The sequence below is a fragment of the Pundamilia nyererei genome, unplaced genomic scaffold (assembly GCF_000239375.1).
Source record: "Pundamilia nyererei isolate P.nyererei 1_Seehausen unplaced genomic scaffold, PunNye1.0 scaffold00050, whole genome shotgun sequence".
In the NCBI taxonomy this organism is placed as follows: Eukaryota; Metazoa; Chordata; class Actinopteri; order Cichliformes; family Cichlidae; genus Pundamilia; species Pundamilia nyererei.
Window position 1 is genome coordinate 818,873 of NW_005187451.1, and position 20,220 is coordinate 839,092.

At 38.6% G+C, this 20,220-nt stretch overlaps 1 protein-coding gene across 1 annotated transcript; it reads right to left on the bottom strand.

The window, feature by feature from the left end:
- Positions 1 to 6,464: 6,464 nt before the first annotated feature.
- LOC102200017 (secretory phospholipase A2 receptor-like) lies at positions 6,465 to 11,052 on the bottom strand. Its single transcript, XM_005733232.2, has 5 exons — positions 10,904 to 11,052; positions 10,202 to 10,266; positions 8,234 to 8,620; positions 7,201 to 7,551; positions 6,465 to 6,980 (listed from the first exon to the last, which is right to left on the bottom strand). Exons 1-5 carry the CDS (start codon positions 11,050 to 11,052, stop codon positions 6,637 to 6,639), a joined length of 1,296 nt encoding a protein of 431 aa, XP_005733289.1. The 3' UTR covers positions 6,465 to 6,636.
- Between the last annotated feature and the right edge of the window lie 9,168 nt (positions 11,053 to 20,220).

Here is a 20,220-nt window from a genome sequence, read left to right on the forward strand (position 1 = left end):
ATTAAAACCCAACATGCAAATTTGTTGGAGGTGTTTTCTGTCCATGTGGTCTTCAAACATCATCACCAAGTCATCTAGACACATATAAAATAGTTATGGCTTTAATTAAATGACCCACATTTATTGTCTCAACTGTAGAAAACGTTTCACACACTGCCTCCCTGTGGTCACAATTCGAAACTACATGACAAACTGGCTTAATGAAATTAATGTTATTTTAACTGGATTTGAAGAAAACAGCTGTCCGCTCTTATGAGGTATATATTCATTACCATCCTCTTTACCTCTTTGTGTTCCTCCTGTAGCCTTCTTTGTGAGGGCTGCCATGCAAAACAGATATAGTATTAAGGTCTAAAGCACTGGATGATGGCATATTCTGAACTAAAGGTGGAAAGACAAAAACATACTGTTTGTTCCTTCAGTGGTGCTGGTTTCAGTGCAAACGTACCGTTTATAAGGCTGAGGAAACCTGCAGTCAGCTGAGACTGAAGAAGTCACTTGAATCAGCGACGAAACGTTTCTCCCACTGAAAATGTCCAGATGAACAGAATCAACTTCTTAGGATCTACTGACCTGGATGAGCATGCATCTGTAATGATCTGTAAAACTAACTAACCCTTTAAAACGTTTTTTTCTTTTGTTCTTCTTGTTATATTTTTTGAACTGTGAGATTGATGTTTGATGTATAATAAAGTGTCATGATCCAACAGTATTTAAATCTCCTCTTGGCTCTTCACCAGCAAGCAAATAAGCAATGAAAAACACAGATGTTGTGTCAGCAAAATAAAATTAAAGCCCAAATAAAATGTGTACACAAAGTAAAATGGTAGAAAGACACACATGGTAACATTTAGTAGCAATTGCAGTCCATTTCCATCCTTATCCACAAGTTGGCTTCAGTCTCAGGCGGCATGTGCGCCCAAAGCACGCGCATCTCGAAGCACAATACTCCAGTCCACCAGTAGGTGGCAACAATACAACATGGGAATTAGATTAAATATCCCAAAAGGTTGATTCTGTTCTTCTGGACGTAGCGTTTTCAGTGGGAGAAACGTTTCGTCACTCATCCAGGTGACTTCTTCAGTCTCAGCTGACTGCAGGTTTCCCCAACCTTATAAACCTTGAGACACTTCACCTCTCTAAAGCAGGGGCAGTAATATCTGTACTCATCCAGTTCTGTTCTTCAACGTCTTCAAAAAATTTAGTCCAGACGCTTTTCATGACAAGCTTCTTAGATTACGATGACTGGGACACTTGTACACTATATGTGGGTAAGACAATCAATCAATCAATCAATCCGCGGAATGACGGATGACTTTGGGTGGTGTTTGAAAAAGGAAACACCACCTAGTTCAAAATAGCAGAGGATCTCTAATTTTATTTTAACAATTTAGGTGCCACAGCAGTGTGAGCTGTGCTAGAAACAGAGTGGAGCAGAAACACAACAATAATCATAACTTTACAAAAATATTTTAATTCCCCTTCGTTAAAATCAGACGAAAGCAAAGTACCTCTGAGGAAGGTGTAAAATCCAAAAACAAAAACTGTTCATATTAACCCAAAAACATAACCAGTGAGAGGAATTCCCAAACGACGAGCACAGAGTAGCACAATGAAATGGGACAAAACATCCACAGCAGTGTCCAACCAGCAGTTAGTAGCCGCTCAGTCCGAGATTCGCACCGCGAACCCTTCGCCGACCAACAGTAGGCCTACCTCCACGTACGCAGCAGCTCTCCTCCGTTACTACTCCACCTGGTGGTTCCGTCAGCGACTCTAAAGAACAGAGACACCAGGATCTGGCCGTGTACAGCTGTTGTCGAGCTCCGAGCAACCCCAACTCGAATTCCACTGCATCCGCTCCCGGACTGTCCTTCTCTGCTCTCCGGGAAAAGAAATCGACGTCTTCTCTGTTCAGGACTTCTTAATTATCACACCTGGTGTTACGCATCCTGTCTGCCTAACACCAGGTGAAAATTCACTGTATACTGGAGCCTGCATTAAATATGTGGAAGGAGCTTATGATCCTTTGTGATGAAGACCTAAAATGCTATTCTGATATTCTAATAATATTATATTATCTAATATTCATGTTGCAAAATGTAAGTAACAAACAATGAAACAAAACACAAATAAACAAACAAAACTAATATCTTTAGTCTTCCGTGAGACTATAAAACAGGCCATCTCAGCAACATCACCCTAAATATTTGCCAAAATAAGTTACAAATAAAATCCTAGGTTTTTTACAAGTCTGTTGTAAAATTAAATTAGCTGTCAAAAATTTGCACTGAAGACGATTTTGTTGTTGCAATAGTTTCTGGGAGTACTGGACCCCATTTTGCCTTCACCTGCCACAGCAGGGTGCTAAAAGCTTCCCCTGAGATTTTGGTCCATATCGATATGTCAGCATCACACAGTTACTGGAGATTTGTTGGCTTTACATCCATGATGTTAATCTACTGTTTCAATAATATGCTGCAGTGTAAGTTGGTACCAAAGTGAAGTAAATATCCACAACACCAGAGTTTTTATAGTTTGTATTTTCAAACTATAAAAAGTATTTTTAGTATATCTTGCTCAAAAGTGTTTGGTTTAATTAGTTTAGTTTAATTTGTAAATACTTTATGTCAAAAGTCAGCACAAATTACAATAAAAATACAGAACTTTTTGAAAGTAGTTACACTCTTGTTGGCATTAAGAGTCTCAGTAAATACATTCATCAATGCCTCATCAGACCAGCTCATAATGGTTTTTTTTTTTACCAATATTACAAATACTGAAAATGGAGATATTTCTCCCATGTTTTTATTTTTTATTTTTCAGTTTTCCAAGGTCACATAATTGTTTTTAGATTTTATTTCAATCTTTAGTTAACTAAAGGGTTTTGTTTTTACATCTAGTTTTAATTTTGTAGTTAGTTTTAGCTAACTATAATAACCGTGCCCCACAGCATTACACCCCCACCACCAGCCAGAACTGCGGATACAAGACACGATGGATGCACATGGGTGGATCCATGCTGTAGGCCATCTACAGTTCCATATGTGTTGTGTTTAGAGATGCTGTTCTGCATATCTTGGTTGTACAAATTTCCCTTTCAAGCACATCTCAAGGATGCTGTTGCAGTGCAGTGTTTTTAATTTTCTATCATCAAGTTGCAGTATACAAACCAAAGGTTCTGTTTGTTTTTGCTCTTTATTTGCAAAAGAAAAACACAAAGTCCAACTCTAGTGCCGATGCAAAAATGAGCAAATCTGTGTATATTTTTAAAAAACTTCAACTTATCTGTTAACAGCATGTTAAGGATACATTTTTCTCACATACACACACAGTTGAATAGTATCATAGATGGTTCACATAAATTATTTTACTTATACTGGCTCTAACATTAAGTATACAACATATTTCTGTATTAGTAAACTGTGTACATGACTAAAGATGATATCCGATCTCGGACAGCTAGATAAAGATGTCCACTGTCCCCTCTTCTTCTTTTTCTCGTTCTGTAAAGAGGCGGTGTGTATTATGGTTAATGTACATAGCCTCTGAGAGTGTATGACATTGGGAGAGCATGGTATGTATCTTTTTACCTAATGCAGCATTGATGGATCCAGCCTCTTCATCTCCCTCTGGACCCAATCATCGTCTGGATTGGCACACACAGGTTTGGACTTCTTTTTCATCTGAAACCTACATATGTGAGTATCATTATTTAAAGTTCTCAAGCTTAATTTAGAAGCTCACACACTTCATTAAATGTCGATCATGCACTTCCTAAATTGGGTTTTTCTTTTTCCGTCAGTCTGTGCTTATTAATTATGCTGGAATTTGACAGTGCAGGAAAACAAAACCAGTCAGAAGTGAAGGATCTTACACTGTATACTCACAAAACAGCTGTCATGTTGCAGACAGTGTTCGGTTCCTGCATAGTGTAACCGACGATGTTTCTCTTCTTTTTTATGTCGTTAACATAGCCGAGGCAGCACTTGCCATACGAGCCTGGAGAGAAAGTTAGAAAGTAACGGAGAAATAAACCACCCCGCTTGGAAATGTTGTGGACGTCTGCCAGTCAGTGCTGTCCAGTATTATTCCCACATCCCCTCACTAAAAAAAACAACAGGTGTTCAGAAACAAAGACAAAGGAATGAGGCTTCAGGAACTGTGGTTAACCCAAGATGTGGCATAAAAAACCCCACCAAAAGATGGGTGCATATTTTTAGTCAGATTTCTAGAAGATACTGTGAAGAGCTGCATGGTTACATTTCTGTGAATTCTGTTAAAAGTAGATATTTAAGTGGAAATGTTGAGTTCTGCATCCAGTCCATTCTGTTTGACTTACCTTGTGCCAGACTCAGGTACGTGCAGATGAAGAGAAGAATGAAAACAAAAGCATGAAACTTCATCGCTGCTGCTGTTGTTCTTGTTGTTTTGCTCATTGCACAGAAACACTAAGAGATTAAATAAAAGAGCAAAGTCAAACAGAAAGGTGGAGGCAGAATAAATCACACCCACTGCTTTACAGATGTTGGGCAAATATACAGTTTTTTCCAAAGCAAATGCCTCCCTCTGTGCTCTTTCATAAGAGCACAGAGGGAGGCATTTGTTCTCATTTCTTTAGTTCAATCTAAAAAAACATCCCAAAGGTGCCCTCAACAAATTTGATTCAAGCTACAACGACTACAGCAGATACAAAGTAACTGAAGGTCACGTCATTAAGAAATCAGAGAAAACATCCGTCAATGATTTGGCACAGGAACCAGGATGTGTATATTAATGAGACCAATAGTGTGATACTGAGTTCAGGATGTAGCCCACTATATTGTGCTAAATAAATCATTTTTTGGGAAATCAAAAAATATGCTAAATATTGTACTATACTAAATGAAAAATGATCACCTGTGAATAAAAATATACACAAAATGTATAATTTGTGTTGACCATCATGTCTGGTTCTGAAGAATCAACATGCTGGTTTAAAGCTTATAAAAATTGCACAAACTCTTTTTGCCTCAGCTGCTGCGTTTCCATTTTTATTTGTAAATTTTTCACTACATCACTGCATCAATTTTCCATTTTCCAAGCAGAATGTAAAGAAATGAGGGGTGGTTCTACACTGTCGCACAGACCATATGGGAAATGTGAACATGTTTAATTGCTGTGAAATTGTTGGCTCATGTGAACCATCTAGTGTTCTCTTAATTACTTAAAAAAATCCTGAACAATACACACTTTTTTACTGACACTAATAATAAAAATATTTAATGTTTAATATTTTTGTTTCAAATTTCATTATCAGTTATACCAGTGTTCCCAGGTCACAGGAAAATCTGACAACATTGTTAAACAGGGTCAGAAAAATAAAAATAAACATTTTACTTAAGTCCTTAAATTTAAATAATTATATATAAACATTGCATTTGGGGGGTTAAGACAGTTATTTACATATTAGATATTATATATTTTGACTTACCTTGTGCCAGACTCAGGTACGTGCAGATTTTATTTTTATTTGAATTTTATTTTATTTGTATTCTTTCACTTATTGTTGCATTTGTGTTGTTGCTGCCTGTGTTTGAGTAATTTCTGTAACTGTGAGACACCTGCTGCTGCCGATCTTGGCCAGGGCTCCCTTGAAAAAGAGGTTTTTAATCTCAATGAGATCTTCCTGGTTAAATAAAGGATAATAAAATAATAATAAAAATAAATAAGCTTATAATTGCTGTATACACTACAAAGCCATCACCTTATGTTATCTAACAGGTGAAGAGTTATTGAGCTAGAACAGATTCCTATTTTGTAACAAATATGTGACAGAATACAAAGAAATAAACTTCAAAAGAAGAATAAAAACAAAGAAATGCTATCGTTGTTATGTGTCGCTTGTTTCTAGCCTGGAAACAGAGAAAACATACTTTTAACAGTGTTTTTAGGTTGTGATTGTAACTCTTGTTTTTCTTTCTCCGTTGCTGCAGTCGGTCTCCGTCTCATTGGTCCAGTTCTCATAGCAGACAAAGCCGGTCATTGACCCAGAGCCACAGATCAAGAGCACAGCTGTAGCACAGTCCCAGCCAGACGTGGGCTGTGTTGGTGTTCTTGGCTGCCTCCTTCACCAGTCCTGCTGTTCCAGGTTTGTGATGGAGACCAGGTCAAACATGCACTCTGCATTATTTTAAGGCCTCATGCTATTATTTTTCTTTCTTTAATCAAAGGTTTTTGTTTCTCTTTGTATGTTTTTTTTTAATAAAAATTGTTACTTGCTCAGGATAAGCATTACTATAAATCTTGTATCTTTGTCAGATTATGGAAAGTTTATATAAGCATACAAATGCTGTGGTATATTTTACTCTACAGTACGTATCACTTTTAAACTTATTTAGGAATAAAGCATTCTACAGTTTGAAAAATAAAAAACAGCTTCTAACACATTAGCTTTGAGGACAAAATGTTGCCTTGGTCCCTGATGTATCCCACCCACTAACAGGCTCTGTGATGAAGAGATAATCAGTGTAATTCACCTTACATGTCCGGGGTCATAATTTTATGCCTGATCAACTTAAATGATTGTTACGTGTCATCTGTTTCTAGTATTGGCACATTTTTAACCCATGGCTGCTACACTGCTTTTAAAACCAGTCACAGAGAACAGATGAAGTTAAACTTCTCTTCATCATCTTTCTTCAACCATTTATGTTCTCCTCCTGTCTCCATGGCTACAGCCAGGTCGCAATGTCCAGTGTCTGTCTCATTGGCCCAGTTCTGATAGCAGGCAAGCTGGTCATTGACCCAGAACCACAGATCGAGAGCGCAGCTGTAGCGCAGTCCCAGCCAGACATACGGAGTGGTAGCATTCTTGGCTTTCTCCTTCACCAGTTCTTGCTGTTCACTGCTTGTGATGGAGACCAGGCCATCATGGTGATTTCTGCAGTAAATTAAGGCGTCGTCCCAATTTTTGCTTTCATTGATCAGGATCCATTTTTCTGTCATGAAAGAACACATGATGTTCGTTTATAAGAACAGAAGAAAACTCCATAGTAGTTTGTGTTATTTAGCTTGATGATGAAACTTATACCAGCGTTCCTCATGTACACTTCTTTCAGTGAGAATAAGAAAGATTAAAAAAATTATTTTAACATTTATTCCTTCAGTAAGAAAACTGACAGAAACCAGATGTAAAAGCTGAATCTTTGCAAATCTCACCATCATAGCAGAAGAAAGGTTTTGTGTTGTTACAATCATCAGCGCTCCATTTTCCTTCTTTGTTTAATGCAATCATCGCACACTTCCTGGTGCCGCTGTCAGTTTTAGACAGCTCTACAGGCAACTCATCCACACTTTCCCAGTGTCTGTAAGAAGAATTACTCCCATCTGACCACCTCCAGGTGTCTCTGAACAGGCCGATCCATGATGGTGGTTTACGAGATAATTTACTGACTGCTTCCTTTAACTGTTCTGCTCCACTGGCCAGGTCTGTGTGGTGCTGTCTGCAGTAGCTCTGAGCCTCACGCCACTTTTTTTTTGTGTCAATCAAATGGAGTGATTTGTTTTGTTCTGTGGAATAAAGAGAAAAAAGTGTCACAAGAAATGCACATTTTCTGATCTCAGACAAGAGTTTTTTTCATGAAAACTGGAAAATATTAACCTGGAATACTGAAAATTGTGATCCTTTCATTGTGCTGTATAAGATCAATAATTAATGACTAGCTCAATAATTCATACTGCATGTCGAAACAACCCACTAACAAAAAATGCGACTTAAAACAAAGTCCAAAGCTGAAGTATGATTGTAAAAATACGTTCATGTTTTACTCTCTGTAGCAACGTTAGGGGAATACTCACTGCTGTGACATCATGCTCAGGATGTCTTTGCTCTGTGTGGCAGAGAAACAGTTCTCTGAAGTTTTATTCTTTCCCAGTTAAATTTACACAATTTATTTCCTTTCCTTTTCATAGTCTTTTATTTTAGGTCACGAGCAGTTGTCTAAGCATTTCACTGCATATCGTACTGTGTATGACTGTGTATGTGACAAATAAGATTTGAATTTGAATTTGATGTTATTTTGTGTAATACCATTTGGCACCACAAGATGGTGCAGTAAATTAATGAAACATACAGCCTGCTCTGCTCTAAAAAAAAAAAAAGCAGTGCTTCTTTTCATATTCATTACAGGTGAATTATATTTAAATATGAACAGTTATTTAATTAATTAATAAATGATTGCCTTATTCTCACCATTATAGCAGACAAAAGCGTGATTGTTAGAACAGCCAACATCCACCAGCCCATCAGGGCTTTTAATCCGTCCACAGTTCTCAAGATGTTCAGGTTTATCATTAGGTTCCCCTACTTTCCATTTCATCTCTTTATCATGGAACTCCACTCCTGGCAGAGACCAGTGCCACATCCTGTTTTCTCTTCCTGAGATGCTGTACAGCCCAATCCAGGCGTTTGCTTGATTCTCTGTAGAATCTATGTACAGAGTCTCCCTATATGTCACGTCAGGCACTGTGGCCAGGTCTTTATATCCTTCTCTACAGTAGCTCTGAGCTTCGTCCCATGTTTTAGGCTCTTTAATAAAATAGTACTTATAGCGCTGGCATGAAAACAAGGAACACTGACCTAAAAAGAAAAAAACAAATATACACCTTAATAAATGTATAAACGTAATGATGTCAGAGAAGTTGTTAAGAAAGTTAAATCAGGAGGGAAGACATCACATAAAGAAAACAACACATGCCTAAAACGAGTAGTTTCAATGCTTTTAGTGATTACACAGTAACAGCGCACTAATCTGAAGTAAATTATTTTGTAGTTTTTCCAGTAAAATTATCTACTTACCCATTAGAATGAGCAGAAAAGGTCTCCAGTGCATCTTTGCTCTGTTTGATAGACCCAGTATTTCAGTGTGTGGTTAGTTTTTTTAAAATTGTTGTTTTTAGAAGTGGAGAAAAGACAATTGTCAAAGCTAATATGGTTTCACTGCTTTGTCTAAGAAAGCTCAATAGAAGGATGGATAGAAATAACAAAGGAGAGAAATGTGCAGATGATAAAAATTCAACTAAACAAGGAAAATAAACAAGAAGCTGAGACTTTTTGTTTTGTTTTGCAATTTCACAGCTTGGAACAGCCGTTTTAACACAAACTGTTTTACTGCAGGACTATTTTATCACTGCCTTATATTGCTATTTTTGTTTCTGTCATTATAGCCACCCCCTGTGACAGCAAACAAGAATAAAACATGGGCTCTACATTTAATATGTGAAAATCCATTAATATCAATCTCTAAAGAAATACATTTTAACCTCTTTTCTGAGCCAATAATGTCAAATTACACTACAAAGTTTCTACTTACGTCAGGTTGTTCCTCTGTCCCTGCTTCACTCTGATCTGTTCTTATTCTGGGTCATTGAATGAAACATTCAGCTCTAACAAGAGGATTCTGTATTATGTATTTGAACATTCAAAACAGAAGTCAGTCATTCACAATCTAATCTAGATGAAGCCATGGAAAACAGGAAAGACGACAGGCCGATCTTAAATTCAAAACCGGACCAGGAAATGTGCAGCTATTGCACATTTTAAAAACAAAAACATTTCAATAAATTCAAATTATCTGTCACCATAATGCCTTTCATCCACTTTGAAGGTGAGATTCATATCATATGGTTATTTATAGCTACTCTAAAGACGCAGCATTTGACATCTGCTTTCTAACGGTGTACTTTATGAAGATGAACTGAAACTTTTACTCCCACGAATCCCTTTTTTCCTATTTAAAAAGCACACACAGCTGGTGGATGTCAGCCACGTGAGCCAGTGATAGTGTGTGACTATCTGTGATGTGTCGAATTCTAGTAGATTTATATCAAAGTTTTCAGTGATCAGTAAATCTAAATGTGGTGGAGGTGTGGTCCCTGGATCAACTGCAGGGGACGGGTGGTGCCAGGGAGGTTGGTGGGTCAGGTGGGGATGATTTATGATGAGGTTTTCCCCTTTTTCAGTGATGTCACAGACCGGAGATGGAGGGGGAGGGTGCAGCTGACTGCAGAACTGGCTGCCGTGGGTGCTGAGAGTGAAAGTGTCCCTGAGTGATTAATAAACCCATAAAGGTGAACACGGGGTGCTGGCTCCTTTACAGTTGTTTGCAAATCATTTTTATAGCAAATGAAAAAGAAACCAAGTGTTTGTTCCATCACTTACCTTGAATAAGAGGGACAGGAGACCAGCCACAAAGGCTGGCACATCCCACATCGATGGAGACAACACTGAATGTCACACCGCTCAGAGAAAAACACTGAAACATGACTGTAGAAAAATGTGGTCCACACCGAACAGTCATTAAAAACATACGAACAGAATTATATTAAGGTTTGTAACTTCATCATGCACATATTGTTATTAGACTTTGTTGGTTCTCGCTGGATGAAACTGGATGCAAAGAAGATTAAAATCTCGTAGTGACTGGTTGGGTCGCTGCAGTTTTTCATGTTGGTCTGCAAACACAAAGTGTCACAAGGAAAAACACTCATTCTTATCAATGTTATTTAGATCAATATTTAAGTATAATTTCCCAATAATACACATCTTATGTGTAGTGAGGTGTTTTATACTAGTGTGGTCATCCTGTAATAAATATATAACAGTGTTCAAAGAAGTAAACGGAGAATAAACACAAAAGAAAAGTTATTATTGTTTGTAGCCTGGACGATGCAACAATATTGTATTTTTCCAGACTTGCTAGAAATATAAATGTAAGCCTGTCAGAAAGAATAGATGAAGTTTAACTCTTCATCTGTTTTCTTGGACCACTCGTCTTCTCCTGCTTGCTTCTACAGACATGTCAAACTGTCCAGTCTCTGTCTCATTGGCCCAGTTATCATAGCAGAGAAGCTGATCACTGACCCAGAACCAGAGATCAAGAGCACAGCTGTAGCACAGTCCCAGCCAGATGTGTTGGTGTTCTTGGCTGCCTCCTTCACCAGTTCCTGCTGTTCCATGTTCATGATGGAGACCAGGTCAAAGGTGCACTCTGCAGTAATTTCAGGCCTCATCCCGTTATTTGCTTTCTTTGATCGGGATCAACATTTTTGCCATGAGTAAACACAGATGTTTGGTTGAATCTGAGGACATCGGGCTTCAGTAAGAACGACATTAAAATGTGAGGCGAAACAAAACAGGGCAAAAAAAACAAACAGAAGAAAAAGTACGAGTTAGGCTTTACGTTTTGACTTTAACATTTTCCCCGTATCATCTTTACTTTTCTTACTTTACTTCATTGCTTTGCTTTCTTCATTTCAATATGGCATCTTACTTAAAATTCTAAAATTAATTAAGTAAGAATGCTGACAAAGACCTTATTTAGAAATCTCACCATCATAGCAAAAGAAAGGTTTTGTGTTGTTACAATCATCAGCGCTCTATTTTCCTTCTTTGTTTAATGCAGTCATTGCACATTTCGTAGTGCCACTGTCAGTTTTAGACAGCTCTTCTTCAACTCGTGCACACTTTCCCAGTGTCTGTAAGAACAGTCACTCCCACTTGACCGCCTCTGGGTGTTTTTGAATGATAACTAATAAGTAAAAAGTTATATCAGAACTAAGAGAGTGAAAATGGTGAGTGAAGAGGAAATACTCAAGTAAAACCCTCAGCAGCTTAAAACTGTTGCAGTGTAGCTGGAAGCAGCTCTCCAAACTGGGAGCTGGAATGGCAAGGGCGGGGAAAGTGGTCAGATTAGATCAGATTGGTGATCAATTAGATCACCAATCTGATCCAAGAGGTGCTGTGATGCAAAGAACTGCCGAGTACAAACCAGCTTCAGGATGAAGGAGTGCATTGCCAGAGGATGGAGGTGGCAGACAACAGGACGGCTGAGGGAAGGAAAACACAGGCTGAATAAATGTTTCTATGAACAAAACCCTCTTTCTGTGAAACTCTGTGGTGGCCAGCACTAACTGTGGTTAGCTGAAGACTTGGCAAAGAGTCGTGGTGAGCACTGCTCATCAGTACTGGCAGCTCAGTTGCCAGCAGGTGTGGAGACACGCAGGAATGCAGTGACTCCACCCAGGGGTGGAAATGGTGACTCTGTGGAAAAACCCAAGCACTCACCCGGACCATGACAATTTCATGTTAGCACTACTGGCACCACTTTCTCTGGTTTATAAAATATAGTCTATTTCGAGGAAGAACAGTAAAGAAAGCATGGAAATGTACAGACTTTACTATTGTTACTTCAAGTTTTAGGAATATCTGCCTCCATTCACTGTAAAAACAAACAAACAAACAAACAAATAAAAAAGACTTCAAATAAACATTTTTATAAAAGAAAATGGTAAAAACATTCAGACCTGGACATTGGTCTTCATTCGTCTTTGATTGTCTCCCCTTTGTGGGCTAAGGAAGAATTTACTGCTGGTTTTGCTGGAGCCTTAGAGTACTGCATTTGTTGAGGGTAGAGTGCTAAGCTATCAGCTAATGCTTTGTTATTATGAAGCTACATCCACTATCTGTACAAGTGCATCGGAAACAGACAATAAAATACAGTATAAGCCACCAAATCTCAAGAAAAAACTTTTTGGATCATCTGTATCATTCAGCAAGCTAAACATAGTGAACAGTCTCAGGTTCTGTGAGCTGAGGTGAGGTCCACACACAGGTCAGCTATAGCCACCACTAGGAAAACAGATCTCCTCCATACCTGCTCATGCCCAGGAGGCCGGGGCTGTGGCCCCCCCCCCCACACCCTCTAGCAGATCATTACATGAAGGAACCTTTTAAAAACAAACACGTCCATGCTCACAGGTGTACACACGGGTGATCACACACACAAACTACACCCTTTTTGGCTCCTACCTCAAAGCACACTGTGCGCTCTCGATCTTACGTGCTGCACAATAATGTTTAATATTTAGTATTTACAGTTATATTCCCATATATCATCGTGATGTTGTTTATTCTATAGCTCTCGTTTTCTTCTGCTTGTTTTCTTTTTTCATTCCTAACAGGTGAAATTAAAAAAGTATCTACTGTTATCTATTGTTAGCTAGTTTCTTGTGATGGTGTTGTTTTTATTATGTTGCTCTTTGTTTTTTGTTTTCTCTTCTGGTTTTTCATCTCCATACAGGTGATCCAGTTGTTTTGTTTGTTTTTCTTTTTTTCCCTTCCCCCCTTTCTCACCATCTCTTCTCTCCTCTATTTTTCTTTCTCTCCCTCTCTTTCTGTCATTCTTTCTCCCTGTCCAGTCCCCCAGTCATGTCTGTCTTATCTTTAAAAAACGAAATTAAAATAAATACATAATTATAATAAAGGTCAAATGGACCAATATGGCAAGGCCATGATGATCCACTTGGTAAAGTAAATCCACTTGGCATCTTTCTTGGCCTTCAGACAACAATTCTGATGGCTAAAGATCCAAACGGGACAGGCAAAAAAAAAAAACAGAAAACAGAAAAATGAAAACACAAGAAACACAATCATAAAATCAAAACAGGAACCAAGACTCAAAAATATTAGTTCTGTATTTCTCAAAATTCTGTTTAAGATACCATTTTGTATAAAATCCTGTGAAAGTTATTATCACCAAAATTAAATTGACTAAATAAATAAACTTGCTTTTTAAATCTAGTAAAGGAGTAAGGTATACTGCAAGTGAGAAGCAAGTGTCCAAAGTTTTTATCAGTTACATGAAATTGCCAAAATGAAGCCTTATTTTCCTCCTAAAGACCTAGAAAAACTCATTCATGCGTCCATCACCTCTAGCCTGGACTACTGAACGTCTCTCTATTTAAACAGCCTTCTCTCCAGCGTTTGCAGTTAGTCTAACACTTGTCTTTTAACAGGTGTTAGTATGTATGAACACATCACTCAGGCTTTACACTGTACATTATCGTACTGATTTTAAGATTCTTATAAGATTCTAATTATACATGACAAACATGACAAACTCAGAATTTACATTTAAAGAAAAGTAACTGCAAAAAACAACAGGAGCCCTTAGAGAGCCCCGAAGGGCAAGGGCTACACAAAAACACTGACGTTTATACTGAGATGGAAATCTGGTGTAGTGTATTCATCTTTTTGTGTCATTGTGAACTCATTTAATGTGTGTTGAAAAAAAATGTTTCAAAGAGCTCAAAGAAAGTTCTTATAACCCCTAATAACTAATATATCATTTAAAAGTTTGGATATGATCCTTTGGAAACTAAAGCTTTATCCTAAATTTTATGACCCTGACCTTGTACCTATACATAAGGTGTAGTTTATAATCTTTAACCATTTGTATGGAGCAGATTTTGGCTTATATGAGCTAAAAGGAAACCTTGAGATTCTCTTGAAATTTGAAGCTCAAGGTCAGATGCTTAGCCACACTAGGTACTTGTGTCCCCCAAGGCCTAGTATACTTTGAAGTTTGAAAATGCTTCACAAAAAATTGTGAGTAATATAAAGTTTTCACTGATTTTAGGGCAAAAAGAAATTGCCTGTGCTGTTCTTAGTATCTACCCTCACATAAAATTTGAACATACTTTGAAAACTGTGGTGACTCGACAGATGGACAGACAGACAAAAAAAACTAAACAAATGAAACCAATTACATACTCACTCCCTTCAGGGGGAGAAAAGAGTTTTACTTGCCTTTAATCATTCAAGCACTCATTTTCATCATATTTAGAGACTGTGGAGCTCTCTTTAGAGCATTCAGAGGGTGTGCTCAACATTTACAACGAGCTGCACCTCTGGGCAACACTTTTGCCATCTGTCACATTAAACAAATGTCCAGGACAAACATCCCAACCTTTTCTTTTTTATAAAACTTATAGTTGTTGGGCTGAATCAGATAACCCTGAACCATCCTTTAGTTGTTCTGCTGTAGGTTCGCGCTGCTGGTTGACTTCCCATGATGCACTGAAAATGTCTTCCCCTCTTTTCTCTCCCAGTGCGTTTATTCACACCACCGCTGCATGGCAATGTTTGTCTGCTGCCACAGTCTGCGTTTTATCCAAGATCTCTCTAAGCAGTCCTTTTCTCTCGTCTCTCACCTCTATACTGGTCAAGCTGGATGCTAGCTGCCCCACCCTGAGCCTATAGGACAGCTAAAGGTCCTTCCTGTTAAAATCGAGTTCCTCCTTCCCACCAAGTGCTGTGCTTAAAGGTTCGTTTGATCATGTGGCTCGTCTATTTCATATTGTAAGGTCTTTACAATATAAAAAGCCAAAGGAAAACTTTAATGTGGTGCTATATAAATAAAACCTTATTGAATTTCTTATTGAATTTAAATAATATTATTAAAAATATTTAGAAAAGGGAAAATTCACAATTCTTAAATCTTTTTCGACTGAACTTTTACCCATTTCCAGACATTCATTTTTAACATCTGCTGGTGAAACTCAAAATGTACTTACATCATCAGATGACCTCAGTTGGCAAAACTGGATTAAGGTTGAGTGTGAGGAAAATGTGAGTCATTTTTGTGGAAAAACATATCAAATAACGATCTTAAAGAAAACAAGAAAACTGCAAAGACATGTGTGCAGTTTGAAAAATTGCACATAAACGTCAGTCAGTGTTTGGCAGTCAAACTAAGCAGAATAAAGGCTACAATAAAGGCTAAAAAACCTAAAAGAAATCTTTAAAAGAGAGATCAGACGTTTAAATAATTTTGGCAGATTATTTTTTAAATTTTTTTAAGGCTAAAACATTTGTTAAATTACATTTTGGTTTCAATCATCCAACTGACTGATGACCACTTTGCACATCACGTACCATTAACCAAATGATGACAATGAAAAAACATCACCATGACAATATCAATCACATTATTGTGATTTCTTTAACAACACGCCTGTTGTTAAATTAAAAAAAAAAAAAAATGGAAATTGAGGTTTGGCCATCCAAAAGAAGCACACTGACTGTGTTTACAGCGATGTGGTCAACAGGTTTGCCACACCTCGGTGCACGTTGTTGTTTTAACCTTTTTTTATGTGTAATAGTTCTGGTTCGGCTGCATTTTTTTCCGAGGTATCTGAGTAATGCACGGTGCACATGCAGCATGTTCTCTCAAAGCTTCCTGACTTCACAACAAGACTTCCAGCTTTAACAGGTAAGATTTTTTGGTTGCTAGTAAAAATGGAAATTTATAATCAAAACAGTGAGAGGTGTGAGATTATATCAAACAGCTAGAACAGAGAAGAAATCATTTTTATTGTATTTTAAAAATATATATTTTCTGAGGTGTAAAAAGCTACATTTGGAAGATGACTTGTAAACGTCTACAAAAGCTTGCAGATCTAACATAAAACTGATCTGTTCTGGCTTTCACCTGAAAGATGTAAACTAATGTAATCATTCTGGTCTTTTAACAAACATTTATGGTCACTGAGTATTTTAAAAACGTGTTTATTATTTCTAACTAATGTTTTGTAACTGATGCACGTGGCACTGTGTCGAGTTTGTGTCTTTTTTTCTCCTTCTGTAAAAGTTATCTTTTTAAAGTGCATACAATTCTAACTCAGCTCTGTAAATCATTCATCAGTCAAACAACTAGTGTTGTGTTTTTCCTCCAAGTGGGATTGCACAATCGTGTAATTTACTTTTCCCACACTGAGCTACCTCGCCCTTGTTCTTGATACAACTGTGTGGTAGTGGCTTCCAGGTAAGTGCATTGCTTAGGTGTGGTTAACAACATGGTAACAAATTTCATACACACAGCTTAACACTACCCAATGTTGCTGTTAACAAATCCATTTACTGATTGCACTGCCTTTGTTGCGTTTTAAGACTGGTTATAAAACAGACATTTTCGTAATCTTTGGGGAAATCTCTAAATACGCTGATTTAATTGTGTTTTATTTTTGGAAAAAAGTTTCAGGGAATTATTTTAGTCTTGGTAGCCAGGATCGGTCCACCAGGACCTCCGCTCCTGGCTTGCCGCCCGGCTCACAGTGCACCCGACCCCTATGGCACCTCCTGTGGGTGGTGGGCCTGCAGGAGGATGGGCCCATGTCCCCTTTTCTGGCTGTGCCCAGCCGGCTCCATGGACTAATGCCTGGCCACCTGACGCTCACCCTCGGGCACCGTCCCCAGGCCTGGCTCCAGGGTGGGGCCCCAGTAACCCTATCCCAGGCAGGGTGAACTGTTCCCTCGATGGTCTTGTCATAGGGGTCTTCTGAATCGCTCTTTGTCTGGTCCCTCACCCAGGACCAATTTGCCATGGGAGACCCTATCAGGGGGGCAGAAGCCCCCAGACAACATAGCCCCTGGGACCCCTGAGACACACAAACCCCTCCACCACGATAAGGTAGCGATTCCCTTAGAGATAGGGTGAGAAGTTTGGCCATCCGGGAGGGGCTCAGAGTAGAGCCGCTACTCCTCCACATCGAAAGGAACTAGTTGAGGTGGTTCGGGCATCTGACAAGGATGCCTCCTGGGTGAGGTGTTCTGAGCATGTCCCACTGGGAGGAGGCCCCGGGGCAGACCCAGGACATGCTGGAGAGATTATATCTCTCGGCTGGCCTGGGAACGCATTGGTGTTCCCCTGGACAGCTGGAGGAGGTGGCTGGGGAGAGGGAGGTCTGGGCTTCTCTGCTTGGGCTGCTGCCCCCACGATCCGGCCTCGGATAAATGGAAGAAAATGGATGGATGGATGGATGGATGGAGGGCTGAATTATTTTAGTTCACTAATTCTAGGAGGTCAGAGTTCAGAGTTGTGATGTCATCAGTAAGCGCAGAAGAAGAAAAAACAGTGTTTGAGAGCATTGTTTGGTGATGATATGCTATGCTGCCTGTAAACTCCAAACCTGAAGTGAGGAGAATAAAGAGAATGGAGTCATGTCTCTCTGAGTGTGCAACACTTAGATATCACTCATCAAAACAACACAGTCAAAGTTGCATTTATTGTATGCAATACCATGAGGTCATAAATATTTGGTCTTCATACAAATGAAATAGCTGTCAAGCTGGGATTTAAAGTTTTTTTTATAGGGATTTGCCTATGGTCCAGTGCCATCCCAGTAATTCTTCTATTCTTCCTACTCCTTTTTAACTTGCAAACATATTCACTTAGTGTACATTAGATACCTTTTGATGTTCAATTCAGTTCAATTCAATTTTATGTATATAGCAAGAGCATTTGCTTCAAAGTGTTTTGTACTGTAAAGCAAACGACCCTAGAATAATAGAGAGAAAACCCCAACAATCAGATGACCCCCTGTGAGCAAGCATAGGGGGAGAAAAACTCCCTTTTACCAAGAAACCTCCAGCAGAGCTGGGCTCAGAGAGGGGCAGCTACCTGGGTGTGAGGGAAGTCACATGACATTTAGAAAACAAAACTTGTTCTTTGTCTTGTTAAATCAGCCTCTTAATGAGGAATATGTGCTAAACGTGAAAGTTCTGCATTAGGTGTTCTTGCTTGGTACTGATTTCCATGTATTAACAGGTACAGTAACCAGTCAACAACAATGACAGCCAACTGGAATACTGACCTCTTTGGCTGTTGTGACGACATAAAATCTTGTAAGCAACCAAAGATTTTTTTTATTTATATTTCCCTTTTATCATCATATGCTGCATTTAGATAATGTACTAAAACATAAATAAACATAAATATTGTTTCCAGGCTGCTATGGTTTCTGGTGTTGCCCTTGCCTCGCCTGTACCGTTGCAGGAATGTTTGAAGAGAACCGCTGTCTCCCATTATGTGACATCTGCAGCCCCGCTGTGTTATCAGCCTTTGGGATACCACTGTTTGTGCCTCCTGCTGCCTTGGGTCTGAGGGTTGGCGTTCGACACAAATATGGCATCCAGGTAAAACCCTATAACACTTATTAATAAAAATATTATTCTGACAGATATTTTTTAGGCTCCCACTGGTAAATTACTAACTAAGAAATGGTACAAGTAGTAAAATGAGTATAGTTACAGAATATTTCTCTACAGGGCTCTATCTGTAAGGACATCGCCACTTCCTGTGTCTGTGTGTGGTGCACCTGGTGCCAGTTGCATCGCGAGTTAAAAATTCGCAAACACGGCACCCATGTCGTCAACATGCAGCCTACACCCACTGGGAAAAATTGAGAGTTTGTTATGGCTTCGTGCTGAGGTTGCTCCTCGTTGGTGTGATCTGTCCTCTAAGATCTGTTATGTTTGGTCTCACCAAACTAATTGATATTTGGTTATGATGGTCTTGCTTTTGACCTTTCTTTTCCCTCTAAGGATTTCTGCTGTGATACACTCAAGACAAGCATCGTATGTTTTATATATGCATGGTTTTCATTGCCTCTCTGAGCTAGCTCGTGACATGTAAGTTAATTATTTTAATGCTACAATAATGATGATCATGACAATTGAGAAACTGAGATCAATGACCCTCAAACACATCTACAAAAATAAAAGTGAACTCTACTAAGTTCTTAAATCTCTGTGTGAATCTGTAACTTTTTTAGACATACTAACTTTGCATATGTAAAAGTATCTCAAACTAAATCCATCTAACCCAAAAGTCCTGTTACATGAAAAACAAAACATGCTGTAAACAAGATCAGCCCACAGTCACGGGTAATGTTGTTGTAATGTCATGCAAATGTGAAAAATACCTAAATGGAAATGTTCTATTTCAATACTTGTCTAAGAGATCATGAATATCAATTTGTCCGTGATGCTATGATTTTCATGATTACTTGAGATCGGTTTAATCCCACCATATGAAACTATGATGTCATGACAAGCAAGGAAGCAATGCTTGTCTTTCTATAAAAAGTCACCGATGCACCCATGAACATGGTTGGCTTGGTGGGCTTCCAGCTGAGAGCAGATCTTCAGAGGAGAACAACGGCAATGTTGGATTAAAATGAGTCCACAATTACAGTATGATCTGCAAATATACAGACATAATGCATCATTACACATTTTGTACACAGTCTCTAGAGTGTTGTTGTATACATTGTGTGACAGTGAGTGGCCTGACCGGTTTCAAACTCAGAACAACAAACACTTACAGCAGAACAAAAATAAACTGATAACCACTAGATTACTGTGATTCAGAGTCTTGTGTCACTGTGATTACACCTAGGTACACAAATAAAACTGCAACAGCCACAAGGTAGGTAAAATGACTGGTGAATTAGCTTTACCTGCTGATAATTATTACCATTGCTAATCTACACTGATGCCCCCCATAAATGCACTATAAACACCCTATGGACGTAACCTTACACCAAGGTCAACTGGAC

Excerpts from the sequence above, each read along its gene's own strand:
- LOC102200017 (XM_005733232.2), bottom strand. The coding sequence starts at position 11,052 with ATGAGGCCTGAAATTACTGCAGAGTGCACCTTTGACCTGGTCTCCATC. Across the intron at positions 10,267-10,903 it reads CTCTTGATCTCTGGTTCTGG|TGTTGTCTCCATCGATGTGG; the intron begins GTCAGTGATCAG and ends TGTGACATTCAG. Across the intron at positions 6,981-7,200 it reads ACCTTTCTTCTGCTATGATG|AAAAATGGATCCTGATCAAT; the intron begins GTGAGATTTGCA and ends CTTTCATGACAG.